This window comes from Petromyzon marinus, chromosome 74 (assembly GCF_048934315.1).
Source record: "Petromyzon marinus isolate PM22_M1 ecotype Great Lakes invasive population chromosome 74, UKy_Petmar_22M1.pri1.0, whole genome shotgun sequence".
Classification (NCBI taxonomy): Eukaryota; Metazoa; Chordata; class Hyperoartia; order Petromyzontiformes; family Petromyzontidae; genus Petromyzon; species Petromyzon marinus.
The window spans coordinates 10,271,892-10,297,254 of NC_133740.1; the positions used below are offsets into that span (position 1 = coordinate 10,271,892).

At 51.3% G+C, this 25,363-nt stretch overlaps 1 protein-coding gene across 1 annotated transcript in view; it reads right to left on the reverse strand.

The window, feature by feature from the left end:
• Window positions 1-24,461, reverse strand: part of LOC116958216 (volume-regulated anion channel subunit LRRC8C-like) — a 52,875-nt gene extending 28,414 nt beyond the window's left edge. The window contains 3 exon segments of the mRNA XM_032980734.2: window positions 10,885-11,095; window positions 23,931-23,996; window positions 24,249-24,461. Of these exon segments, the coding sequence (XP_032836625.2) occupies window positions 10,885-11,022 (138 nt within the window). The 5' untranslated portion in view covers window positions 11,023-11,095; window positions 23,931-23,996; window positions 24,249-24,461.
• Window positions 24,462-25,363: the final 902 nt, after the last annotated feature.

The window sequence follows — 25,363 nt, forward strand, 5'->3', positions numbered from 1 at the left end:
TCCCCCAGTGGCGATGTTCACGGCACGCACCGCACCGGGCGCTCGTTTGAGTCGGCTGAGTCGACCTAGGGGAGGGGGCCCAGGCACCGGTTCAACCCGGGTCGCCGGGTTCGTAGCGCAGCGCGCTAACCGCTACACAGCCGCTCCCCGAACACACACACACACAGACAGACACACACACACAGACACACACACAGACACACACTCACGCACTTGAACGCGCGCGCGAGGCGGGCGAGGGATTATATTGAGGCTCTCTTTAAAAAAAAAAGCATTTTTGTGAATGTAATCCTCAACACATCCGCCGGCCCGGTGCCATTCATAAAAAACACCCACGGGGCGCCCCAAAACTTCCACAATGAACTTTAAGCTCCCCCCACGCACCCCCCCGCCGCCCCCCGCCCCCCCCCCGCCTCCTCCTCCACGGGGGCGAGGACGATGTCACCAACACGCGCCGGCATTCGCGGATCTTGCGCGGCGTTACAAACACGTGGGCTAAAGATCCCCCCCCCATCCCTGATCCCCCGCCCCCCCACGATTCCCCCACCACCCGATCCCCCTCCCAGATCCCCCCACCGCCACGATCCCCCCCCCCACCCCAAAACCCCGCCTCCCAGATCCCACCCGTCTGTGTGTAAAGATACACACACACAACACAAAGACACACACATGCACACACACACAAAGACACACACACAAAGACACACACACATGCACACACACACACAAAGACACACACACAAAGACACACACAAAGACACACACATGCACACACACACAAAGACACACACACAAAGACACAACAACAACAACCGCCATTCGCCACTAAGTGGCGGTGACGTCACCACGACGCTTGTGCCAGGCTATGTGCACCCTGAGGCCACGTGAAGTGTCGAACGCCCGCTGGCAGGAGGTCACGGGGCAGACCCAGGTGCCACGGGTCGACTGACTGAGATGACTGGCTGATGCACCACCTGTGCCCCCTACTGTGCCAACCTGCTGTGCTTTAGCCACCCGGCGCTCCGCTCGCTGTTGTGAGCGTCGCTCCTCCGCCCTCCGTTGTTGTTGGAGGGCGACTGCCTCCAACTGCCCAGTAGCATCCTTCACGAGCCTCCTCCACAGAGGCCGATCTTGACACCGCTGGTACCAGTCATCGGCAAGTCCACTCAGCTCCACGTCCTCCTGTACCACATCACTGCATCTCTTCTCTAGCCCGTGCCGCGCCCGCTTAGCCCCCTCAATCCGCCCAAACAAAAGCTGTTTCGGCATGCGGTGGCTGGGCATGCGGGCTACATGACCCAGCCATCGCAGCCTTGCCTGCCGGAGGAGCTCACCGATGGGACCCTGCCCAGATCTTTCAAGGATTTGTGAGCTCCTCACACAATCCAGTCTGGTTAAACCCAGGATGGATCGTAGGCAGGTCAGCCTAAATGTTTCTAACCGGCGAAGATGTTCCATTAGGGGGGTCCACGTTTCGCAAGCGTAGAGAAGGGAGGGAATGACCGTGGCCGAGAAGACCTGAAGCTTAGTGCGGAGCGACAGACCAGGTAGCTTCCACACAGCGTTACGCAACCGATGAAAAGATATTGCCGCTCGACTGATTCGGAGTGAGACCTCTGCTGTTAAACTGGAGCCAGTCATAAGCACACTGCCCAGGTATGGGAAACTCTCCACTCTCTCCACAACTGCCCCATCACCGATTGGGAGTTGTGGGGGTGGAGTGTCCGATGGTACAAAATACCCAGGCAGGTGCTTAGTTTTGGTGGGGCTGATGGTAAGGCCCCACCTCTTAGTGGCACGCTCCAGTCTCAGCAGCAGCGTCTCCAACTCCTCCTCTGACTGAGCAGCTATTACCAAGTCATCAGCATACATAACGTGGTTGAGCAATAGACACACACACATGCACACACACACAAAGACACACACACAAAGACACACACACATGCACACACACACAAAGACACACACACAAAGACACACACACATGCACACACATACAAAGACACACACACAAAGACACACACAAAGACACACACAAAGTCCCTCACTGCCTCCATCCCTCCCTCCCTCCCTACCCTCCCTACCCTCCCTCCCTCCATCCCTCCCTCCCTACCCCCCTCCCTACCCTCCCTCCCTCCATCCCTCCCTCCCTCCATCCCTCCATCCATCCATCCTCCCTCCCTCCCTCCCTCTCACTCCGCATTTCCCCACGCCAACACAAATACACTCGGCCGACTCCAGACGCAAACAGAGACGGGGCTGTTGGAATCTCTCCCCCGCCCTTCTCTCCAGCAATGACCTTCAGCGCAAGCAGCCTCCCCGTTACACACCACAGCCACCACCACCACCACCACAGCTACCACCACCACAGCTACCACCACCACCACAGCAGCCACCACCACCACAGCTACCACTACAGCAGCCACCACCACAGCTACCACTACCACAGCAGCCACAACCACCACAGCTACCACCACAGCTACCACAGCTACCACCACCACAGCTACCACCACCACAGCTACCACCACCACCACAGCTACCACTACCACCACAGCAGCCACCACCACAGCTACCACCACCACAGCAGCCACAACCACCACAGCTACCACCACAGCTACCACCACCACAGCTACCACCACCACAGCTACCACCACCACAGCAGCCACCACCACAGCTACCACCACCACAGCAGCCACCGCCACCACCAAAGCTACCACCACCACCACAGCTACCACCACCACAGCTACCACCACCACAGCTACCACCACCACTACAGCTACCACCACCACCACTACAGCTACCACCACCACCACCACAGCTACCACCACCACCACAGCTACCACCACCACCACAGCTACCACCACCACCACAGCTACCACCACCACCACAGCTACCACCACAGCTACCACCACTACCACAGCTACCACCACCACCACAGCTACCACCACCACCACAGCTACCACCACAGCTACCACCACCACAGCTACCACCACCACAGCTACCACCACCACCACCACAGCTACCACCACAGCTACCACCACCACAGCTACCACCACAGCTACCACCACCACAGCTACCACCACCACCACAGCTACCACCACCACAGCTACCACCACCACAGCTACCACCACCACAGCTACCACCACAGCAGCCACAACCACCACAGCTACCACCACCACCACAGCTACCACCACCACCACAGCTACCACCACAGCTACCACCACTACCACAGCTACCACCACTACCACAGCTACCACCACCACCACAGCTACCACCACAGCTACCACCACCACCACAGCTACCACCACCACAGCTACCACCACCACCACAGCTACCACCACCACAGCTACCACCACCACAGCTACCACCACAGCTACCACCACCACAGCCACCACCACCACAGCTACCACTACCACCACAGCTACCACTACCACCACAGCTACCACTACCACCACAGCAGCCACCACCACAGCTACCACCACCACCACCTGCACCACCACAGCTACCACCACCACAGCTACCACCACCACAGCTACCACCACCACAGCCACCACCACCACAGCTACCACCACCACAGCTACCACCACCACAGCTACCACTACCACCACAGCTACCACTACCACCACAGCTACCACCACCACAGCTACCACTACCACCACAGCTACCACCACCACAGCTACCACTACCACAGCTACCACCACCACAGCTACCACCACCACAGCAACTGCCACCAACACAGCCATCACCATCGCCACGCCACCACCACAACCACCACAGCCACCACAGCCACCACCAGCAATGATTAACAGGGCTGAGCACCAGCACTGGGGTTGGTGATCGTGAGCGGGAATCGAACTCGGGTCATGTCTGGGTTCGTAGTGCGGTGCGCTGACCACTACACTACCGTACACCACCATACTCACTCACCCACACTCACACACTCACACACACCCATACACTCACTCACACACTCACTCACTCACACTCATACACACACTCACACACACAGTCACTCACAGTCACATACACACACTCACACACACTCATTCACACACTCACTCACACACTCATACTCTCACACACACTCAATCACATACTCACTCACACACTCATACACTCACTCACACTCATTCACACACTCACTCATACACTCACTAACACACTCACCCACACACACTCACACACACAAAAAAGATAAAGATCCCCCATGTAGCCTTAACAGACTGTAGGGGCAAGTGCTGTTAGCGAGCACCTATGAAGGCCGGAATGGTACACGAGGGGGTGGGTGGCCAGCACCACGCCCGACCGCCTTTGTCTCCCCAGTGGCGATGTTGTATACACACCGCACCAGGTACTCATTTGAGGCTGAGTCGATCTAGGAGGGCCCAGGACCGTTTCAGATAATCGTCACTGGCGGTGTTGGCCGTGAGCGGGAATCGAACTCGGGTCGCCAGGTTCGTAGCTCAGCGTAGCGCTAACTACTACACCACCGCTCCCCACTACAGCCCTCACACAGTGCGGTGTGTGTGTTATGTGTGTGGTGTGTGTGTTGTGCATTGTGTGGTTTGTGTGTGTTGTGTGTGTGTTATGTGTGGTGTGTGTGTATTGTGTGTTGTGTGTGCATTGTGTTGTGTGTATTGTATGTGTATTGTATGTGTGTTGTGTGATGTGTTATGTGTGATGTGTTATGTGTGTTGTGTGGTGTGTTATGTGTGTGTTGTGTGTGTTGTGTGTGTGTTATGTGTGTGTTGTGTGGTGTGTTGTGTTACGTTTGGGTTATGTGTGTGTTGTGTGGTGTGTTGTGTTACGTGTGGGTTATGTGTGTGTTGTGTGATGTGTGTGTGTGTGTTGTGTGGTGTGTGTGTGTTGTGTGTGGGTTATGTGTGTGTTGTGTGGTGTGTTGTGTTACGTGTGGGTTATGTGTGTTGTGTGGTGTGTGTGTGTGTTATGTGTGTGTTATGTGTGTGTTGTGTGTGTGTTATGTGTGTCATGTGTGTGTTGTGTGGTGTGTGTGTGTTGTTGTGTGTGTTATGTGTGTGTGTGTGTGTTATGTGTGTGTTGTGTGGTGTGTTGTGTTACGTGTGGGTTACGTGTGTGTTGTATGGTGTTGTGTTACGTGTGGGTTATGTGTGTGTTGTGTGGTGTGTGTGTTATGTGTGTTGTGTGTGTTGTGTGGTGTGTTGTGTTACGTGTGGGTTATGTGTGTGTTGTGTGGTGTTGTATTACGTGTGGGTTATGTGTGTGTGTGGTGTGTGTGTGTGTTATGTGCGTGTTATGTGTGTTGTGTTATGTGTGTGTTGTGTGGTGTATTGTGTTACGTGTGGATTATGTGTGTGTTGTGTGTATGTGTTATGTGTGTGTTATGTGTGTGTTATGTGTGTGTTATGTGTGTTGTGTGGTGTGTGTGTGTGTGTTATGTGTGTGTTGTGTGGTGTGTGTTTGTTATGTGTGTGTTATGTGTGTGTTGTGTGGTGTGTGTTATGTGTGTGTTGTGTGGTGTGTGTGTGTTATGTGTGTGTTGTATGGTGTTGTGTGGTGTGTGTGTTATGTGTGTGTTGTGTGGTGTGTGTGTGTTATGTGTGTGTTGTGTGGTGTGTGTGTGTTGCGTGCGTAGCGGTTAGCGTGCGTAGCGGTTAGCGCGCTGCGCTACGAACACAGCAACCCGAGTTCGATTCCTGATACTCACGGCACTTGCCCCAACAGAATGTGAGGGCTACACGGGGGATCTTTGTCTTTATACAGTGGCATGTACAGTGCTTGCAGGGCATCACTCCAATCTCCTCATTCCTCAAGAGGAGATTGAATGAGTGATTAGAGTGACATTGGGGGAGGAGGAGGAGTAGTAATGATGGGTGTGGTGTGATGGGTGTGGCGTGATGGGTGTGGCGAGGATGGGTGTGGCGATGATGGGTGTGGCGATGATGGGTGTGGTGTGTGATGTATGTGGTGATGATGGGTGTGGTGATGATGGGTGTGGTGTGATGGGTGTGGTGATGATGGGTGTGGTGATGATGGGTGTGGTGTGTGATGGGTGTGGTGTGATGGGTGTGGTGATGATGGGTGTGGTGATGATGGGTGTGGTGATGATGGGTGTGGTGTGTGATGGGTGTTGTGATGATGGGTGTGGTGATGATGGGTGTGGTGATGATGGGTGTGGTGTGATGGGTGTGGTGATGGGTGTGGTGATGATGGGTGTGGTGTGATGGGTGTGGTGATGGGTGTGGTAATGATGGGTGTGGTGTGTGATGGGTGTGGTGTGTGATGGGTGTGGTGATGATGGGTGTGGTGTGTGATAGGTGTGGTGTGTGATAGGTGTGGTGATGATGGGTGTGGTGATGATAGGTGTGGTGATGATGGGTGTGGTGATGATGGGTGTGGTGATGATGGGTGTGGTGATGCGTGTGGTGATGATGGGTGTGGTGATGCGTGTGGTGATGATGGGTGTGGTGATGATGGGTGTGGTGATGATGGGTGTGGTGCGATGGGTGTGGTGATGATGTGTGTGGTGCCATGAATTTTGGTGGATTGATGATGGTGGGTTGAGCGGTGGTGCAGCGGTTAGCACGCTGCGCTATGAACCCGGTGACCCGAGTTCGATTCCCGTTCACGGCCAACCGTAGTGATGATTATCTGAACCAGTCCCGGGCCTCCACCCCCCTTTTGTGCCACAGTGCCGGCCTTCATAGGTGCTCGCTAACAGCCCTTCCCCTAACAGTCTGTTGAGGCTACATGGGGGGTCTTTGTCTTTGGGGTGGTGGGGAGGGAGTGGGAGTGAATTTACAGCCCAGCACAGATGGATGGGGTGTAAGGTTTATGGGCGGAGGAATGTGTAAAGTGATGGATGAGTGAAGTGATGGATGAGTGACTGGGTGGGTGGGTGAGTGAGTGATTGAGTGGGTGAGTGAGTGAGTTGGTGAGTGAGTGGGTGGGTGAGTGGGTGGTTGAGTGGGTGAGTGGGTGGGTGAGTGGGTGGGTGAGCGGGTGGGTGGGTGGGTAAGTGATTGAGTGAGTGGGTCGGTGGATGAGTGAGAGGGTGAGTGAGTGAATGAGTGGGTGAGTGTGTGTGGGTGGGTGAGTAAATGCGTGGGTGAGTGAGTGGGTGAGTTAAGTGATGTGTGAGTGAGTGGGTGGGTGGGTGAGTGAGTCGGTGGGTGGGTGGGTGAGTGAGTCGATGGGTGAGTGGAAGAGTGAGTGGGTGGGTGAGTGAGTTATGAGTGGGTGAGTTAAGTGATGTGTGAGTGGGTGGGTGAGTGAGTTAAGTGATGTGTGAGTGGGTGGGTGGGTGGGTGAGTGAGCGGGTGGGTGAGTGGGTGGGTGAGTTATGAGTGGGTGAGTTATGAGTGGGTGAGTTATGAGTGGGTGAGTGAGTTAAGTGATGTGTGAGTGAGTGGGTGGATGAGTGAGTGGGTGAGTGAGTTAAGTGATGTGTGAGTGAGTGGGTGGATGAGTGAGTGGGTGAGTGAGTTAAGTGATGTGTGAGTGAGTGGGTGGGTGAGTGAGTGGGTGAGTGAGTTAAGTGATGTGTGAGTGAGTGGGTGGATGAGTGAGTGGGTGAGTGAGTTAAGTGATGTGTGAGTGAGTGAGTGGGTAGTGAGTGGTTGAGTGAGTTAAGTGATGTGTGAGTGGGTGGGTGAGTGAGTGGGTGAGTGGGTGGGTGAGTGAGTGGGTGAGTTATGAATGGGTGAGTGAGTTAAGTGATGTGTGAGTGAGTGGGTGGGTGAGTGAGTGGGTGAGTGAGTTAAGTGATGTTTGAGTGAGTGGGTGGGTGTGTGAGTGGGAGGGTGAGTGAGTGGGTGGGTGTGTGAGTGAGTGGGTGAGTGAGTGGGTGGGTGAGTGAGTGAGTGGGTGAGTGAGTGCGTGGGTGAGTGAGTGAGTGGGTGGGTGAGTGAGTGAGTGGGTGGGTGAGTGGGTGAGTGAGTGGGTGGGTGGGTGAGTGAGTGAGTGGGTGGGTGAGTGAGTGGGTGAGCGAGTGGGTGAGTTATTTGTGGGTTGAGTGAGTAATGGATGAGTGAGCGATGAGTGAGCACGTGTGCAAGGGCGAATTCAGAACAAACACGACTGCAATCACACGATGACGATGAAACCAAAGTAAAAAAATCAATTAAATTCCCTTGCCACTGGGGCAGATTACCTCCAGATTGGACACAGAGCAAATGACAAGAGACTAATTCACAGAATCATTACCCATTAAACAGAGTAGGGGGTCACTGGTGCACTCATGCACCACGGGCCAAGGATACTACGTAACCCCAAATCTAAGGCTACAGGGCAATGTTGCTCTCTGTAAAGATCTTTCTTCTATATACATAGAAAAAAAAAGTCAAAAATTGTTCGTGGGTTTGTGGCGGGGTTTGTGTGTTTGTTTGTGTGTTTGTTTGTGTGTTTGTTTGTGTGTTCGCGCGCTTGCGAAGGAGTTGGCTCTCCGACGGTGGGGTTTCGTCAAGTAAAAATAGCCAGTTACCACGCCGAAAGCCCCACCGTGAGCAAGCGCTATTCCTTTTTCACATCCGTCAACTTTTAATTAGTTTAATTAGCGATTTAGTGCGATTTTTGCGCGCTTCCTTTCAGTTTATTTATTTATTTATGACGCGTGCACGACCATACCAACTGGCGTGCCTTTGGTGGGCGGGACGGCCCATCAGATAAATTATTCACTGTGTGATGTCTCCCCCACCCCGATGCGTGCAGTTACTAATATATACAGTCGATATTACTGCAGAGCAGCCGGGGAGATAGTGGCTGAGTGGGGGGGGGGGTCAGGGGTAGCAGCCCAGCCCCAGCCTGCCAAGGTGCCACCTCGGCCAGCTGGACAATCTAGGCGAGGCCGGAGGCTCTGCACGGGACTAGGCCTCACCACGCCACTCTGTCAGGTGAGTACTTTGTGCTATAGAGTCGATAAATACTGCTATAGAGTCAGCATGTACTACTGTAGTGATAGCGGGTACCACCACAGTCAGTATGCACTGCTGTAATCATAGCAGGTACCACCACAGTATGCATTGCTGTAATCATAGCAGGTACCACCACAGTCACTATGCACTGCTGTAATCATAGCAGGTACCACCACAGTCAGTATGCACTGCTGTAATCATAGCAGGTACCACCACAGTCGGTATGCACTGCTGTAATAATAGCAGGTACCACCACAGTATGCATTGCTGTAATCATAGCAGGTACCACCACAGTCAGTATGCACTGCTGTAATCATAGCAGGTACCACCACAGTATGCATTGCTGTAATCATAGCAGGTACCACCACAGTATGCACTGCTGTAATCATAGCAGGTACCACCACAGTCAGTACGCACTGCTGTTAGATTTTTAAGAGTAGTTTTTGAAATATTTTTTTGGCCCGGGCAACGCCGGGCATATAAGCTAGTACATTAAAACCTTTGATTGGGTGAATAATTCGTTCCAGAAACATGTTTGTAATCCAAAGCACTCGTATACATCAGTTGTGTGATCACGTGATGCTCGGCAGTACAAAGCGTGTACACGTACTACTACTACTCGTATTGCAAGACCCTCGCTCGTTTATCAAATTAATATTTATTTTTAAAAAATGTGCTCTTCTTGCAAGACACTCGCAGACCAAGTTACTCGCAATCCAAGCTTTTACTTTGTATTAAAATAAATGTGTAATCAAAGTTGGTGTTTTGCCCCTTTCTGGCAACAAAACACAGGCGTTGTGTTAAGATGTTCAAACGCGCCAAAGAGATTGTAGCTTTTGCAAGGAATCAAGTCTCTGCATTAACCACACGCACGACTTGTGGTGAACATGCAAACAAACACGCTCTGAGGATAATAGTACAAAGTAAAACCTTGGATTGGTCTGCGAGTGTTTTGCAAGGCGAGCAAAAATTGTAAATAAATATTAATTTGATAAACGAGCGAGGGTCTTGCAATACGAGTAGTAGTACGTGTACACGCTTTGTACTGCCGTGCGTCACGTGATCACAACTGGTATACGAGTGCTTTGATATACGAGTGCTTTGGATTACAAACACGTTTCCGGAACGAATTATGCTCGCACTCCAAGGTTTTACTGTAATGTCACATGCATTGTCTTTAATAATAATGCAATTGTAATGTTACTTGCATTGTCTTTGAAACTGATTGGGCCTACACCAGAGACGGCGGCAGCCTTCTCTATGGCCTAGTCTCACCGGCAGTGTCAGTAGACCAGAGAACAACGGGACAGCACAAGGACAATGCCACACCACGTAACAGAGCGTCTGTAGCTCGCGGTGTGAGCAGCTGTACCGTGGGATACTTTTTTTGTTAGTATCAAAGTTAAGAAAAATAAGAATAGGTTTCGTACCCTTTCTGCCAATAAAACAGCAGGCGTGTTAAGATGTTCAAACGCCAAATAGATTACAGCTTTTGTAAGGAATCAAACACTGATTCCTTGCAAAAGTACCGCATTTACCGCGCACGGTGCTTGTGGCCTGACACCGATTCTAAATGTGGAGGGAAAAACGGGGGGACCCGGAGTAAAATCCACACGGCCATGGGGAAGAGAGAAAGACGCAGACTCCAAATATACAGCAACAGCAGCAGCAGGCGTCAGGGTCGGGATCGAACCCACGACCTCCTGTATAAGAGGCGAGGTAGTTAACATCTCACTACTGTGATTATGATAAGAGATGCAAACTCTAAATATATAGCAGGTACTACCACCACCACCACCCACTACTACTGCCACCTGGTAATTCTGTTTGCACAGTCACGTAGTCACTTTAAGATGTTTTTCTTGTTAATGTTTTTGTTTTTGGCGGTTGCACCCGATTCAAGAGCCGAATGGCTCACAGGGCTATACCAATAAATGGAACTGAAACTTAACTGAAACCGCCGCCACCCACCACCCACCCACCGACCGCCCACCTGCAACGTGCAGCCGAAGACGCCGATCATGAGCATGGCGATGGCGATGTAGTCGGTGAAGACGTCCCACCAGGGCTTGAGGACGCGGAAGGCGGCCTGCTGCTCTGTGAACTGCTTGAACTCGGCCACGGGGATCATCGCTGCTGCTACACCGCTGTACCGCTACTGTTGTACCGCAGGACCCTTTCCCCCCGCGTGTAGCCCCGGCAGGCTGTCGGGAGGGGGGAGGAAAGCGATGTTAGTGTGTGTGTGTAATGTGTGTCTGGTGTGTGTGTGTGTCGTATGTGTAGTGTGTGTAGCGTAGCGTGTGTGTGTAGTGTGTGTAGTGTAGCGTGTGTGTGTAGTGTGTGTAGTGTAGCGTGTGTGTGTAGTGTAGCGTGTGTGTGTAGTGTGTGTCTGGTGTGTGTGTGTCGTACGTGCAGTGTGTGTAGTGTAGTGTGGGTGTGTAGTGTGTATAGTGTGTGTGTAGTGTGTGTCGTATGTGTAGTGTGCGTAGCGTAGCGTGTGTGTGTGTGGTGTGTGTCTGGTGTGTGTGTGTCGTACGTGCAGTGTGTGTAGTGTAGTGTATAGTGTGTGTGTAGTGTGTGTGTCGTATGTGTGTGTACGTAGATAAGTTGAACTTTAATTTGTGCACCGTGTGTATCCAACTGTGCTAATCGGAGGTGCGGCAGGGGGTGGGGGGGAAGGTAGTCAAGCTATCACTCGCCACTACCATCATCTGCACCACCACTACCTGCACTACTACCACCACCACCTGCACCACCACCTGCACTACTACCACCACCACCTGCATCACTACCACCTGCACCACCACCACCTGCACTACTACCACCACCACTACCTGCACTACTGGGAGGAAGGTAGTCAAGTTATCGCTCGCCACCACCACCACCTGCACTACTACCACCACCTGTACCACCACCTGCACGACCACCACCACCTGCACCACCACCACCTGCACTACTACCACCACCACCGGCACTACTACCACCACCACCGGCACTACTACCACCACCACCTCCACTACTACCTGCACTACCACCACCACCTGCACTACTACTACCACCACTAACTACACTACTACCACCACCTGCACCACCACCGGCACTACTACCACCACCACAAACTGCACCACCTGTAGCACCACCTGCAGTACTACTACCACCACCTGCACCACCACCATGTGCACCACCACCTGCACCACCACCACCTGCACTTCCACCATCACCTGGACTACCACGACCACCTGGACTACCACCACCACCACCTGGACTACTACCACTTTGCACTGTGACCACCACCTGCATTCCCACCACCACCTGGACTATCACCACCACCACCACCACCACATGCACCACCACCACTACCGTGACAGCCGCTGTCTTCATGTCTCCAGTTAAAGAGCCAAACGCGTTGAGTTCATTGCTGGAGACATTCTAGACTCTGCGTGTCACAAAACCAGCATCAAATGTGGTGACCACTCGTGTTGAAATGTAAACTAAACTATTGTTTATTTGACCAGGTAAGGCCCCACTGAGCTGCTATGTAGCTATTTTTCAGAAGCGATTTGGCCATCACAAATGAGAGCAGCTCAACGACGGTGGCTTATCACGTGGACAATTATAGCAGCGGCCAAATACTCTAAACGCGTGGCGACGTTGATTCTAAACGTGGAGAGAAAAAAGGGAAGACCAGGAGAAAAATCCACGCGACCACGGAGAGACAGAGACACCGCAAACTCCAGATACACAGCAGCAGCAGGCATCGTCAGCGTCGGGATCGAACCCACGACCTCCTGCATACCAGGCGATGGAGTTAACATCTCATAGCCACTGTGATGATGATGAGAGAGAGACACGCAAACTCCAAATATACAGCAGCAGCAGGCATCGTCAGGGTCAGGATCGAACCCACGACCTCCTGCAGACCAGGCGATGGAGTTAACATCTCATAGCCACTGTGATGATGAGAGAGAGACACGCAAACTCCAAATATACAGCAGCAGGGATCGTCAGGGTCAGGATCGAACCCACGACCTCCTGCATACCAGGCGATGGAGTTAACATATCATAGCCATTGTGATGATGATGAGAGAGAGAGACACCGCAAACCCAAAATATACAGCAGCAGCAGGCATCGTCAGGGTCAGGATCGAACCCACGACCTCCTGCAGACCAGGCGATGGCGTTAACATCTCATAGCCACTGTGATGATGAGAGAGAGAGACACGCAAACTCCAAATATACGGCAGCAGGCATCGTCAGGGTCGGGATCGAACCCATGACCTCTTGCATACCAGGCGATGGAGTTAACATCTCCTAGCCACCGTGATGATGATGAGAGAGAGACACCGCAAACTCAAAATATACAGCAGCAGGCATCGTCAGGGTCAGGATCGAACCCATTAACCTCCTGCATAGCAGGCGAGGGAGATAACATCCTGCCCAAAAATAACTAATTGTACGACGAGAGTCTTAAGTCTTAAGTAGAATTAGGGGAAGATAGATTAAAGGAGGCGAGCTCGCTATTGCCATACAGTCACAAAGACAAAGACTCCCCGTCTAGCCTTCAACACACTTTTGGGGCAAGTGCTGTTAGCGAGCAGCACCTATGAAGGCTACCGGCACTGTGGCAGCAACTACGCCCGGCCGCCTTTGTCTCCCGCATGGCTCACACACACAATACTAAACTATTTTTTAGCTCAACGAAGTTGCTCATCATCATCACCGCCACGTGGAATTGTCTAGCAGCAGCCAAGCACTCTAAACGTGTGGGGACGGCGATTCTGAATGTGGGGGGGGGGGAACCGGACGACCTGGAGACAAATCCACGCGACCACGGGGAGAGAGACACGCAGACTCCAAATATACAGCAGCAGCAGGCGTCAGGGTCAGGATCGAACCCACGACCTCTTGTATACCAAGCGAGGTAGTCAACATCTCATCGCCACTGTGATGATGCTAATAGAGACACGCAGACTCCAAATATACAGCAGGCGTCAGGGTCGGAATCGAACCCATGACCTCCTGTATACCAGGCGAGGTAGTTAAGATCTCCTAGCCACCATGACAGAGACAAAGACCCCCCCTATAGCCTTAACAGACTGTTGGCGCAAGTGCTGTTAGCGAGCACCTATGGAACACAAAGGGGGTGGATGTCCAACGACACCAGGTACTCATTTGAGGCTGAGTCGACCTCGGGGAGGCCCAGGACCGGTTCAAATAATTGTCACTGGCGGTGTTCGCCGTGAGTGGGAATCGAACTCGGGTCACCAAGTCCATAGCGCAGCGCGCTAACCGCTACACCACCGCTCCCAACAAAGATAAATATCCTCCGTGTAGCCTTAACATACTGTAGAGGCAAGTGCTGTTTGCGAGCACCTATAAAGGCCGGCACGGCACTGCTTCACAAACACATGCTCACACACACACACGCTCACACACACACTGCTTCACACAAACATGCTCACAGATACACTGCTTCACACACAACAACAACCGCCATTCGCCACTAAGTGGCGGTGACGTCACCACGACGCTTGTGCCAGGCCATGTGCACCTTGAGGCCACGTGAAGTGTCGAACGCCCGCTGGCAGGAGGTCACGAGGCAGACCCAGGTGCCACGGGTCGACTGACTGGGATGACTGGCTGATGCACCACCTGTGCCTCCTACTGTGCCAACCTGCTGTGCTTTAGCCACCCGGCGCTCCGCTCGTTGTTGTGAGCGTCGCTCCTCCGCCCTCCGTTGTTGTTGGAGGGCGACTGCCTCCAACTGCCCAGTAGCGTCCTTCACGAGCCTCCTCCACAGAGGCCGACCTTGACACCGCTGGTACCAGTCATCGGCTAGTCCACTCAGCTCCACGTCCTCCTGTACCACATCACTCCATCTCTTCTCTAGCCCGTGCCGCGCCCGTTTAGCCCCCTCGATCCGGCCGAACAAAAGCTGTTTCGGCATGCGGTGGCTGGGCATGCGGGCTACATTACCCAGCCACACAACAACAACAACCGCCATTCACCACTAAGTGGCGGTGACGTCACCACGACGCTTGTGCCAGGCTATGTGCACCCTGAGGCCACGTGAAGTGTCGAACGCCCGCTGGCAGGTCACGGGGCAGACCCAGGTGCCACGGGTCACACACACACACATGCTCACACACACACACTGCTTCATACACACATGCTCACACATAGGTGCACTGCCTTCCCCTTGGAGTCTCCTCTGATTACTTTAATTGATGCCCAGGCAGGAAATGACTTCCACCACCTCCCCCCCCACTATCCCTCTGCTCGCAACACAAGCACTGTACCGACACATCAATCCACGGGGTTTGTCTGAGAAGTCTTGGCTTGTTGCTGCTGCAATTGTTGTTGTGAGTGTGTGTGGGTCTCCGTGCGAGTCTGTGGGTCTGTGTGTATGTGGGTCTACGTGTGAGTCTATGGGTATCTGGGTTAGTCTATGGGGTATCTGGGTGAGTCTATGGGTCTGTGTGTATGTGGGTCAACTTGTGAGTCTATGGGTCTCTGGATGAGCCTATGGGGCTGTGTGTAAAGTCTGTGGGTCTCTGTGTTTGTGGGTCTACATGTGAGTCTATGGGTCTCTGGGTGAGTCTATGGGTGAGTGTGAGTCTATGGGTATGTGTGTGAGTATGTGGCTCACTATGCGAGTGTATGGGTCTGTGTATGAGTATGTGGGTCTCTATGCGAGTATGTGGGTCTCTATGCGAGTCGATGGGTCTGTGCGTGAGTATGTGGGTCTCTATCCAAGTCTATGGGTCTGTGTATGAGTATGTGGGTCTCTATTCGAGTATGTGGGTCTCTATGCGAGTCTATGGGTATGTGTGTGAGTTTGTGGGTCTCTGGGTGAGTCTTTGGGTGGGTGTGTGTGAGTATGTAGGTCTCTGGGTGTGTAAGTCTGTGGGTCTCTGAATGCAAGTCTGCGGGCCTCTGTGTGTTTGTCTGTGGATCTGGGTGTGTCAGTCTGTGGGTCTCTGTGTGTGTGTGGGTCTCAGTGTGTAAGTCTGCGGGTCTCTGTAAGTCTGTGGCTGTTTTTGTGAAACTACAAAGATACAATATTCATACGAAGATTCAAACAAACATGCTGATACACAAAGATCTCCTGTCTAGCTTTTAGCAGACTGTTGGGGGTACGCGCTGGTAGCGAGCACCAATTAATAAACAAGCTCGGCCGCCTTTGTCTCCCCAGTGCTGATGATTACACACTGCACACGGTACTAATTTAAGGTTAAGTTGATCTAGGGTAAGCCCGGAAATTTACCTCACCACAATAATATACACACTCCCAACACAATAACGCACAGCGATACGCACTCTCACACACGCAGCGAAACGCACACTAGCACACACTCACATACACTGACACACACTTCTATACACAACAAACGCCATTCGCCACTAAGTGGCGGTGACGTCACCACGACGCTTGTGCCAGGCCATGTGCACGTTGAGGCCACGTGAAGTGTCGAACGCCCGCTGGCAGGAGGTTTCGGGGTAGACCCAGGTACCACGGGTCGACTGAGATGAGTAGCCGATGCACCACCTGTGCCCCCTACTGTGCCAATTTGCTGTGCTTTAGCCACCCGGCGCTCCGCTCGTTGTTGTGAGCATTGCTCCTCTGCCCTCTGTTGTTGTTGGAGGGCGATTGCCTCCAACTGCCCAGTAGCATCCTTCACGAGCCTTCTCCACAGAGGCCGATCTTGACACCGCTGGTACCAGTCATCGGCAACTCCACTCAGCTCCACATCTTCCTGTACCACATCACTCCATCTCTTCTCTAGCCTGTGCCGCGCCCATTTAGCCCCCTCTACCCGGCTGAACAAAAGCTGTTTCGGCATGCGGTGGCTGGGCATGTGGGCTACATGACCCAGCCAACGCAGCCTTGCCTGCCGGAGGAGCTCACCGATGGGACCTTGCCCAGATCTTTCCAGGATTTGTGAGCTCCTCACACAATCCAGCCTGGTTAAACCCAGGATGGATCGTAGGCAGGCCAGCCTAAATGTTTCTAATTGGCGAAGATGCTCCATTAGGGGGGTCCACGTTTCGCAAGCGTAGAGAAGGGAGGGAATGACCGTGGCCGAGAAGACCTGAAGCTTAGTGCGGAGCGACAGACCAGGTAGCTTCCACACAGTGTTATGCAGCCGATGAAAATATATTGCCGCTCGACTGATTCGGAGTGAGACCTTTGCTGTTAAACTGGAGCGTGTCATAAGCACACTGCCCAGGTATGGGAAACTCTCCACTCTCTCCACAACTGCCCCATCACCGATTGGGAGTTGTGGGGGTGGAGTGTCCGATGGTACAAAATACCCAGGCAGGTGCTTGGTTTTGGTGGGGCCGATGATTTGGTAATTGCTGCTCATTCAGAGGAGGAGTTGGAGACGCTGCTGCTGAAACTGGAGCGTGCCACGAAGAGGTGGGGCTTCACACACACACACTGCTTTACACACACTGCTTCACACACACACTGAAGCATACACAAACGCACGTGGTGCACTGGACCGTGTGTACAACATCTGAGCACACGTTCAGTATACACCACGTTATACTTAAGCGTTATTCCAGACATACAGACACACACAGACATGCAGATACACACAGACATGCAGATACACAGACACACAGACATACAGACATACAGACACGCAGACACACATACATATAGACCAGGGGTCTCAAACTCAACTTACCTGGGGGCCGCTGGAGGTAGAGTCTGGGTGAGGCTGGGCCGCATCAAGTATTCCAAAAAAAAGTACAACTGATCCAATCTTCTCAATCTTTATTAATAACAGTTCAGAACATGAACGGTTCTTCAGAACATAGGCTCCTCTTACCTACTCCTTACTGCCAGAGACCTGGCAGCGCTTCCTCTTCTTACACAGCTGAGCCACATTTGGCTTGAGGGAGGAAACAATTGAGACCCTCAGTATGGCTTGAAGATGCTCATCAGTAAGTTTGGACCTGTACTTTGACTTATTAAAGTTCATGGTGCAGAAGGGCTTTTCACACAGATATGTGCTCCCAAAATAGGCACATGGTCCGCTTGAACATCCTGGAAAGCTCAGGGAAGGTGGGGGGCAATTCTCTCAAAAATTGTCCAAGCTTGTCTGCTTTTGCACTCACCTCCCTGAACTTGGCTTTGAGTTCAGAATTGCACTGCAGGTCAATTAGCTCCATTTGAAGCACAGGAGGGGCATCTTGCACATCGAAGGAGAAGGGGGTTCAGCAAAAATTTGAAAAGTGGCTCTGTGTGTCTTGAAGTCTGCAAACCTGTGATCAAATTCCTCCTGTAGCTTTACAATGGCATCAGCATACTCCTCACCACTGAATGGTGTGCCCGCGTCCATGAGTGCCTTGCACGCTGGGAAATGGCAGAGGTTTGTCTGAGAGAGCTGGGCTTTCCATAACACAAGTTTTGTGGAGAATGCTCTGACTTTGTCATAGGCAGCACTGACAAGCTGCCCCTGGCCTTGTAACCTCTTGTTCAGTACATTCAGCTCCTGTGTGATGTCAACAAGAAAAGCTAAGTCCATGAGCCATTTGGGATCACTTAGCACAGGAACAGCCATCCCATCCTTCTCCATGAAGGCTTTCACTTCTGCTCTCAACTCAAAAAACCTCTTCAAGACGTTTCCCCTGCTGAGCCAACGTACGTCGGTGAAGTAGAGCACATCCTCATATGCTGACTCTATGCCTCTAAAAAGGCGCGGAACTGCCGGTGCTTTAAGCCCCTGGATCTTATATGGCTGATGCATTTCACAACGACAGACATCACATTGTCAAACTTCAGGCATTTGCTGCAAAGTGCCTGCTGATGGATAATGCAGTGCAGAGCAATGGCCTCCTCCACACCCTCCTCTTCCGGTTTTCTTTGAACAAGTGCCACCAGTCCATTTCTCCTCCCTGTCATCGATGGCGCTCCGTCGGTTGTTATTCCAGCGAACCTCTTCCATGGTAAACCGGCATACACAATGGCATCACACGGACGGCGGAATATCTCCTGAGCGGTGGTCTGGCCATGCGTCGGATTCACTGTGAGCAACTCCTCCGTCACTTCCACATTGCCGTCAACACCACGGACATGCATTGCGAGCAGCGCAGTGTCAGTGATGTCTGTGCTCTCATCAAGAGCGACTGAGCATGCACGGAAACGTGTTGGCTTTCTCACGCAGTTGATCGTATATATGTTACCCGACAGGTCAGAAACACGCTCTGCCACTGTGTTGGCTGAAAGGCTGATGTTGCTAAATTGACCCTTCTTTTTCTGGACAGACTATACACTTGCAGCCTGTAACATGCACTTTTTGATGAACTCGCCGTCTTTGATTGGCTTTGCCGCCTTAGCAATCGTCTCAATCACCACGTAGCTAGCTTCGACTGCTGCATCACTCTCTTTGCCTGCTTTCTTGACAAAAATATTGTTGCCTCAAGTAGACATGTTTAAAGATTGGCGACCCGGTCCTCTCTCTCATCTCCCTGGTATGTTGCATACTCCTCAGTATGCCTAGTTAAGTAATGACGTCTGATGTTGTATTCCTCGTGCACCGCAACTTTCTCTGTGCACATAAGACAACCTTTCTCTTCAAGGCAGGTTTTGAGAAAGACATGACCGGTCGCTGGGTGACAAAAAAAAAACCAAAACACATTTAATAACAATAGAAAAAAAGTTGATAAAAAACTACCGTAATTTCCGGACTATAAGCCACTATCTTCTTTGGTTCTTTCGGTAAAGTCACGTAGAATGAGACTTTACCGAAAGAACCAAAGAAGATGAATCATTGCAGTCACGAAAGCTTTAAATCGAAATATAAGCCACTACTTTTTTTACACGCTTTGAACACTGCGGCTTAAACAGTGATGCGGCTAATTTATGTTTTTTTACACAAGCTTCATGCCGCCAAAACATTTACCGTCAACAAACACCGGAAGCTGTCACGAGCCTGAGCTATGGTAAAAAAAGTAATTAAAAAATAAATTAAAAATTGATGTCAAGTAAGGGCCCACAAAATATCGTTCCGCGGGCCGCAATTGGCCCGCGGGCCGCGAGTTTGAGACCCCTGATATAGACACACACAGACATGCAGACACACACATGCAGACACACAGGCATACAGACACAGACATGCAGATACACAGACATACATACAGACATACAGACAGACACGCAGACACACATACATACAGACACACACAGACATGCAGACACAGGCATACAGACACAGACATGCAGATACACGGACAAATAGACAGACACAGACACAGATAAGCAGACACAGACACGCAGACATAGACATGCAGACACACAGACACGCAGACATACAGACACAGACACGCAGACATGCAGACACACAAATATGCAGACAGACATACAAACACACAGACACGCAAAGACAGACATCCAGACACAGACATACAGATACAGACACAGATAGACACGCAGATATGCAGACACACATCCAGACACACACAGCTACGCAAAGACACAGACATCCAGACACACACAGACACACACAGACACGCAAAGACAAAGACATCCAGACACACACAGACATACAGATACAGACAAACACAGACACGCAGATATGCAGACACACATCTAGACACACACAGACACGCAAAGACACAGACATCCAGACACACACAGACATACAAATACAGACACACACAGAGACGCAGATATGCACACACAGACACGCAGACATAGACACACACAAACACATAGACATACATACAGACACACAGATGCAGACACACAGACATAGACACACACACAGATGCAGACACGCAGACATAGACACACACACAGACACAGACACACACAGACACGTAGACATACACACAGACACGCAGACATAGACACACACAGACACATACAGACACACAGACACGCAAACATAAACACACACAGACACACACAGACACGTAGACATACACACAGACACACACATACACACACAGACACGTAGACATACACACAGACACACAAACACAGACACACACAGACACGTAGACATACATACAGACTCAATGCCGGCACTGTGGCACACGAGGGGGTGGGTGGCCAGCCCCACGCCCGGCCGCCTTTGTCTCACCCTCAGGCAAGCCTCTATACCATGCAGACACACACAGACAAAGATCCCCCGTGTAGCCTCTAACAGGCTGTAGTAGGGGAAAGTGCTGTTAGCTAGCACCACACACACAGACACAGATCCCCCGTGTAGCCTCTAACAGGCTGTAGGGGCAAGTGCTGTTAGCTAGCACCACACACACAGACACAGACAAAGATCCCCCGTGTAGCCTCTAACAGGCTGTAGGGGCAAGTGCTGTTAGCTAGCACCACACATACAGACAAAGATCCCCCGTGTAGCCTCTAACAGGCTGTAGGGGCAAGTGCTGTTAGCTAGCACCACACATACAGACAAAGATCCCCCGTGTAGCCTCTAACAGGCTGTAGGGGCAAGTGCTGTTAGCTAGCACCACACACACAGACAAAGATCCCCCGTGTAGCCTCTAACAGGCTGTAGGGCCAAGTGCTGTTAGCTAGCACCACACACACAGACAAAGATCCCCCGTGTAGCCTCTAACAGGCTGTAGGGGCAAGTGCTGTTAGCTCGCACCACACCCACAGACACAGACAAAGGTCCCCCGTGTAGCCTCTAACAGGCTGTAGGGGCAAGTGCTGTTAGCTCGCACCACACCCACAGACACAGACAAAGATCCCCCGTGTAGCCTCTAACAGGCTGTAGGGGCAAGTGTTGTTAGCTAGCACCACACACACAGACATAGACAAAGATCCCCCGTGTAGCATCTAACAGGCTGTAGGGCCAAGTGCTGTTAGCTCGCACCACACCCACAGACACAGACAAAGATCCCCCGTGTAGCCTCTAACAGGCTGTAGGGGCAAGTGCTGTTAGCGAGCAGCTCACACACAGACACAGACAAAGATCCCCCGTGTAGCCTCTAACACGCCGTAGGGGCAAGTGCTGTTAGCTAGCAGCTCACACACAAAGATCCCCCGTGTAGCCTCTAACAGGCTGTAGGGGCAAGTGCTGTTAGCTAGCACCACACACACAGACACAGACAAAGATCCCCCGTGTAGCCTCTAACAGGCTGTAGGGCCAAGTGCTGTTAGCTCGCACCACACACACAGACACAGACAAAGATCCCCCGTGTAGCCTCTAACAGGCTGTAGGGGCAAGTGCTGTTAGCTAGCACCACACATGCAGACACAGACAAAGATCCCCCGTGTAGCCTCTAACAGGCTGTAGGGGCAAGTGCTGTTAGCGAGTAGCTCACACACAGACACAGACAAAGATCCCCCGTGTAGCCTCTAACAGGCTGTAGGGCCAAGTGCTGTTAGCTAGCACCACACACACACACAGACAAAGATCCCCCGTGTAGCCTCTAACAGGCTGTAGGGCCAAGTGCTGTTAGCTCGCACCACACACACAGACACAGACAAAGGTCCCCCGTGTAGCCTCTAACAGGCTGTAGGGGCAAGTGCTGTTAGCTAGCACCACAGACACAGACAAAGATCCCCCGTGTAGCCTCTAACAGACTGTAGAGGCAAGTGCTGTTAGCTCGCACCACACACACAGACAAAGATCCCCCGTGTAGCCTCTAACAGACTGTAGGGGCAAGTGCTGTTAGCTAGCACCACAGACACAGACAAAGATCCCCCGTGTAGCCTCTAACAGACTGTAGGGGCAAGTGCTGTTAGCGAGTAGCAGCAGCGCCCTATGAAGTCTGCCGGCACTGTGGCACACACAGAGGGGGTGGGTGGCCAGCAACCACCACGCCCGGCCGCCTTTGTCTCCCTCAATGTCACTTTGACATTAATTTGAGGCCGAGTAGACGCACAGAGATGGTGTTGGTTGTTGCTGTTGTTGTGTGGTGTTGTTCTGTTGTTGTGTGGTGGTGTTGTTTTTGTGTGTGACCTTAACGCAATCACAACACACACACACGCATTGTGTTGGCGTGTAACATTGTTAACACACGGACACACGCACAGATAGATAGAGCGATAGACAGAGAGAGTCACAGAGATAGACACAGTGAGATAGACACAGAGATAGACAGAGAGTGACACACAGAGATAGACAGAGATAGACACAGAGATAGACAAAGAGACACACAGAGATAGACACAGAGAGATAGACACAGAGAGAGATAGACAGAGAGACACGCAGAGATAGACACACAGTGAAATAGACACAGAGAGACACACAGAGATAGAAACAGAGATAGACAAAGAGAGATAGACACAGAGTGAGATAAACACACAGAGATAGACACAGAGAGATACACACAGAGATAGAGACAGAGATAGACACACCGTGAGATAGACACAGAGATAGACAGAGATAGATACACAGTGAGATAGACACACAGAGATAGACACAGAGATAGACACAGAGAGATACACACAGAGATAGAGACAGAGATAGACACAGAGATAGACACACAGTGAGATAGACACAGAGAGATAGACACAGAGATAGACAGAGACAGACACACAGAGAGATAGACACACAGAGATAGACACACAGAGATAGACACAGAGATAGACAGAGAGATAGACACAGAGAGATAGACAGAGATAGACACACAGAGAGATAGACACAGAGAGACACACAGAGATAGACACAGATAGACACACAGAGAGATAGACACAGAGAGACACACAGAGATAGACACACGGAGATAGACACACAGTGAGATAGACACACAGAGATAGACACACAGAGAGACAGACACAGAGAGATAGACAGAGAGAGATAGACAGAGAGAGATAGACAGAGAGATAGACACAGAGAGATAGACACAGAGAGACAGAGAGACAGACAGAGATAGACACACAGAGAGATAGACACACAGTGAGATATACAGAGAAAGATAGACAGAGAGATAGACACACAGTGAGACACAGAAATATAGACACAGAGAGACACACAGAGAGAGATAGACACACAGTGAGATAGACACAGAGAGATAGACAGAGAGAGAGATAGACAGAGAGATAGATGGACTTACCTCAGAGAGTGATGATAGAGAATTAGCAGCAGCAGCAGCAGGAGCGGCCAGGATCTCTGTTTACCGCTGCTCCCAAACACAGAGATAGACACACAGAGAGATAGACACACAGTGAGATAGACACACAGTGAGATAGACACAGAGATAGACACAGAGAGATAGACACACAGTGAGATAGACACAGAGATATAGACACAGAGATAGACACATAGAGAGATAGACAGAGAGATAGACAGAGAGATAGACAGAGAGAGATAGACACACAGATAGACAGACACAGAGATAGACAGAGATAGACAGAGAGATAGATGGACTTACCTCAGAGAGTGATGATAGAGAATTAGCAGCAGCAGCAGGAGCGGCCAGGATCTCTGTTTACCGCTGCTCCCAGACACAGAGATAGACACACACAGAGATAGACACAGAGATAGACAGAGAGACACAGAGAGATAGACACACAGTGAGACACACAGAAATATAGACACAGAGACACAGAGAGAGATAGACACACAGTGAGATAGACACAGAGATAGACACACAGAGAGATAGACACAGATAGACACAGATAGATAGACACAGAGATAGACAGAGAGATAGATGGACTTACCTCAGAGAGTGATGATAGAGAATTAGCAGCAGCAGCAGGAGCGGCCAGGATCTCTGTTTACCGCTGCTCCCAGACACAGAGATAGACACACACAGAGATAGACAGAGAGAGACACAGAGAGATAGAGATAGATAGATAGACAGAGATAGACACAGAGAGATAGACACACAGTGAGATAGACACACAGAGAGATAGACACAGTTAGATAGATAGACAGAGATAGACACAGAGAGATAGACACACAGTGAGATAGACACAGAGAGATAGACACACAGTGAGATAGACACAGAGATAGACACACAGTGAGATAGACACAGATAGATAGACACAGATAGATAGACACACAGTGAGATAGACAGAGAGATAGACAGAGAGAGATAGACACACAGTGAGATAGACACAGAGATAGACAGAGAGATAGATGGACTTACCTCAGAGAGTGATGATAGAGAATTAGCAGCAGCAGCAGGAGCGGCCAGGATCTCTGTTTACCGCTGCTCCCAAACACAGAGATAGACACACAGAGAGATAGACACACAGTGAGATAGACACAGAGATAGACACAGAGAGATAGACACACAGTGAGATAGACACAGAGATATAGACACAGAGACACAGAGAGAGATAGACACACAGTGAGATAGACACAGAGATAGACACACAGAGAGATAGACACAGATAGACAGAGAGAGATAGACACAGAGATAGACAGAGAGATAGATGGACTTACCTCAGAGAGTGATGATAGAGAATTAGCAGCAGCAGCAGGAGCGGCCAGGATCTCTGTTTACCGCTGCTCCCAATCTCTCCTCACGCAAAATTAAAC